This window comes from Panonychus citri, unplaced genomic scaffold, assembly GCF_014898815.1.
Source record: "Panonychus citri isolate SS breed McGregor unplaced genomic scaffold, ASM1489881v1 Contig00126, whole genome shotgun sequence".
In the NCBI taxonomy this organism is placed as follows: domain Eukaryota; kingdom Metazoa; phylum Arthropoda; class Arachnida; order Trombidiformes; family Tetranychidae; genus Panonychus; species Panonychus citri.
The window spans coordinates 1-3,917 of record NW_026515531.1 but is presented as its reverse complement, the minus strand read 5'-3'; the positions used below and the strand labels follow the sequence as shown (position 1 = coordinate 3,917).

The window sequence follows — 3,917 nt, the reverse complement described above, 5'->3', positions numbered from 1 at the left end:
CAATTGATCATAATTGTTTCACTGATTCAACTAAACACACCAGAACCAACAATAAGAGTAATGGAAGAAAAAACATTTTCCAAATTTCTTGTCTTCTTTTTGTTTATTGATTAATAATCTTCTTAATTGTTATTACTATAAATCACAATTAACATATCAAAATTGTTCATCTTAAATGTGATTTGTATTAATAACTTTTAATCGTAATCAATAATCAAAAAACAGTTAATTTTGTTGGGGAAAATTGAACAAGATTAGAAACATTGATTTCTAATTTCATGATCAACTTTTTGTTTCTTGTTTTTTTTTCTTTCAACAATTTAACGTTTCAAATAATCATGATTTAATTCAGTCAATTGGAAAGTAAATTAAGTTAAGGAAAGCGACAAGGTTTTTGTTTCTCTCTCCATTACTCAAACAATTAAACCCTAATTAGTGAACCATTTTGTCCAATTTTAAAACCGGATAACAATTAACATGGTTAATTGTAATCGCATCACTTGCTCAGGGTTAACAATAAGTATTTTCACTTTTCCCAATCTTTTCATACCTGTTTGTAAATTCATTCACAATTAACTCTAATTGTTTAATCCATTGATTGTAAAACACTTGATTCCTAATTTTGATATCATTATTTATATATTTATCTCGCATAACAATTTACATCTAATCAGATTTACGATCTTAAGATTACCTAAATCAATCATCCATTTTTTTGTTCTTATTATTCTGTTGATCTGACAATTTGATTAACGAGAATTAAAAGTCAATTTGATTTTCTTTTTTTGAGAAAAAATTATTTTCTTTTCGATTGTTGATCAAGACCATGAAGATGGATTAGATGATTAGATTATGATAATGATAATCAAAGTGACGACGACGACGACGATTATGACATGACGATTACAATGGTTTGAGAATTAATTTTGCTTCTTGATTGTTGTCACTTTTTTTTGTTATTCTTTTTGTCGATCGATCTTTTTTACCGTTAACCAAGACTACGATACACATATTGATGGGTTTGTCAAACGAGTTCATCTCTCTCTCTCTCTCTCTCTCTCTCTCTCTCTCCCATCTATCACTTAAATTTGTACAATCTATCAAATCTAATTGTTACCTGTGAGTCTATTCAAGCTTAATGTAATTCCCGTTGAATTATCAATGGATTTTTATGAGAAACTTGGAGGAAATGAAAAGAAATCATTTGAATTATTCTATACATCGTATATTGACCTGTTCAGGTTAAATAGTGCGTTGAACTTTACTCTCTGAAAGTGGTAGGAAATAAAAAGAAAGAGGAAATATTATAACAATTAAGATTATTTTTGAAGTTTATTTATTTTTATTCTTCGAAAAAAGCGCGTAATTTTGTTACCATGGAGATGGAATTGTGACTCACCAGGCGGCGATTATTTTGGCGCCAATCTAATGTTTACCTCGCTTTTTATTTTGAGTTTCTTGTTCATCTTTTTGACTACATTTTAATTTTTTAATTGTTTGGTGTAATTTTGATTATTGTTTTTAATTTTGTTGTTAATTTTTAATTTTTTCTTTCATCTCGAGACTCAATTTGCTCTAGGAAAAGTTGCCAAGATGAAAAGGTAAAGTTTATTTATTTTTGTGTTTTATTCTGTTCATTGTTTGTGTTTGTTTTGGTCTTTTGAGTGAAAATCTTATTAATTTTTTTATCTTCTCTTGTTTTGTTTTCTTTTTCTTTTTCTTTGATCATTATAGAAACTTTGAAGATTTTAAAAATGCTCCACAACCATTGTCTCTTAAACGATATAAATCTGATTTAGAATTTAATTTGTATCAAAAAGTTTTAAAATCTGTTCCCACAATAACAACAAGCCCGCCAGTTGTGACTCGTAATTTTTTCTCGCTCAAAGAGAAACTGTTCAACTCCATGAATGAAAATCGTAGAGAAAGATTCATTCATTATGAGTCTAAAAAGCTATTCTATGGAGAAGAAAGAGACGAGGAAGAAGAATTGGTTCTCAAAAAGGAGCAAGAAGAGATATTGATAGATGAACTTGAAGGAGTTGAAATAGAAGACGAAGAAAAAGAAACAAATGACCAAGATGGAGATGATGAGGATGAAGAAGAAGAAGAAGAGGAATATGAAGATGAAGATGAACTCGAGGAAGCGGACGAAGAAGATGAAGAAGAAGAAACTGATAAGCCTGAAAACTTCTTTCTTGACGAAGCTGAAGAAGACCATAATGATAAAGAAGTAAAAGATGAGGAAAAAGAAGACAAGAAATGGGAGAAAAATAATCGAAAAATAGAATCAAAAGATGACGAATGTAAAGCTGATTACAAAGATGAAAAATATGATGATGATTCAAATCATTCTGATGCCACCCAATCATCTTCAGAAAGTGTTAAATCAGAGGAACCCGAAGAGGAAACAATTGTGAAACCAAAGAGAAAAAGAATTCTGGAAACAATATCGGAGGAAAGCTCCGATGAAGAAGATTACTCCAAAATCAATGATGAAGATGAAATTAAAGATGAGAAGGAAGAAATTGACGAAAAAGAATCTCCAATAGACGATGCTCAAGCAGAAAAAAACGAAGCTGATGAAGATGAAGAAAAATTAGAAGACGAAGACGAAGAAGTCGAGGAGGAAGAAGAAGAAGCAGAAGAAAAAGGAGACGATGAAGACGAAGTAGAAGAGGTAGAAATGATCGATGGTGATGATTCAGATGATGAAGAAATCGAAATCGTTAAACCAAGAGATTTCTTCTTCAATGAAGCTGAAGTTTCAGGTTCTGACAGCTCAGATGACGAGGAAGAAGAAGACGAAATGATGAAAGAGCTGATTGATGAGAAAGCTGATGCTCTTGACTCCGAAGATCTGAGAAAAGATGTTGCTACAACTTATCAAAAAGAATTATTGAGAGATGATAAAAGACTTTTATTACAATTACAAGAACGATATTTGGAAGATGGTGACTTGCATTCTGACCAAAAAAGAGCTAAGAGATTCAAATGGAAAACTGCAGATTCAACTTGGCTTGATGATGCGAGAGATTCATCATCAGATGATGAAAATGCAGATGATGAGGATGACGAAGACGATGAAGCTGAAAATATTCCAGTATTCAAACTGAAGAATACGATCAACAATTCAACTAATTCCAATATTGAACCCAAGATCAATTTGAAGCTTCCTTTGATTCCAACAAAAAAATCGACCAACAAGTCAAGCACAATCAAAGATTTTCTCGTTCGAGACAAGAAACTTGTGGATATTTTATCAACAAAATCGAATGTGGATAAAAAAGTATTGGGATTAAAACGAATTAAACCAGGATCAACTAAAAGTCTATTCGATCTTTATAGATGATCAATTGAATCGATGTAACAAAAATCAACCCGAAGAAAAAGACGAAAACGGAATGTGTTATGGGAATTAAACTTGATTGTTATTCAGACTCAATTCACTTGGCACTTGTTGCTTTTCTCTCTCTGATTAGTTTCAATCATTCATGTAAATTCTTATTCTACTTTTACTTTTATTCTTGTTCAATTTGTAATAGTTAACTAGTTTCTAATCTTTTTCGAGCCGATTAAAAGTAGCGCTCGCTCAGTGCTAATCATTCATAGATTCTCGTGATTCTTATTCAGTCTTGTGTAAATATTTGTTTTCTTTCAGAATGTCTCGTGTTGGTCCAACTTTTATCCATTCAAAGGCGTCCAGTCTCCTTGAGAATCAAAGGTAAGATTTTGTGTTTTTCTTTTCGTTTTTTCTTTAGTCTCATCAAATATAATTTTTTCTATTTCTTTTCATAGGTTAACTTATATTGTTAATGATAATATTCAACTTCGTCCAGATCGTTTGGAACGATTGAATTTGGTCTCTGGTGTTACAGTCAATGGTTCTAATGGTGATGTTAAAGCAGAAGTGAAAA

At 31.1% G+C, this 3,917-nt stretch overlaps 1 protein-coding gene across 1 annotated transcript; it reads left to right on the top strand.

The window, feature by feature from the left end:
- The first annotated feature begins 1,331 nt into the window (after positions 1–1,331).
- On the top strand, positions 1,332–3,611 carry LOC128390730 (glutamic acid-rich protein-like). The gene is made up of 2 exons (XM_053350484.1): positions 1,332–1,601; positions 1,735–3,611. Exons 1-2 carry the CDS (start codon positions 1,594–1,596, stop codon positions 3,350–3,352), a joined length of 1,626 nt encoding a protein of 541 aa, XP_053206459.1. The 5' UTR covers positions 1,332–1,593; the 3' UTR covers positions 3,353–3,611.
- The last annotated feature ends 306 nt before the right edge of the window (positions 3,612–3,917 follow it).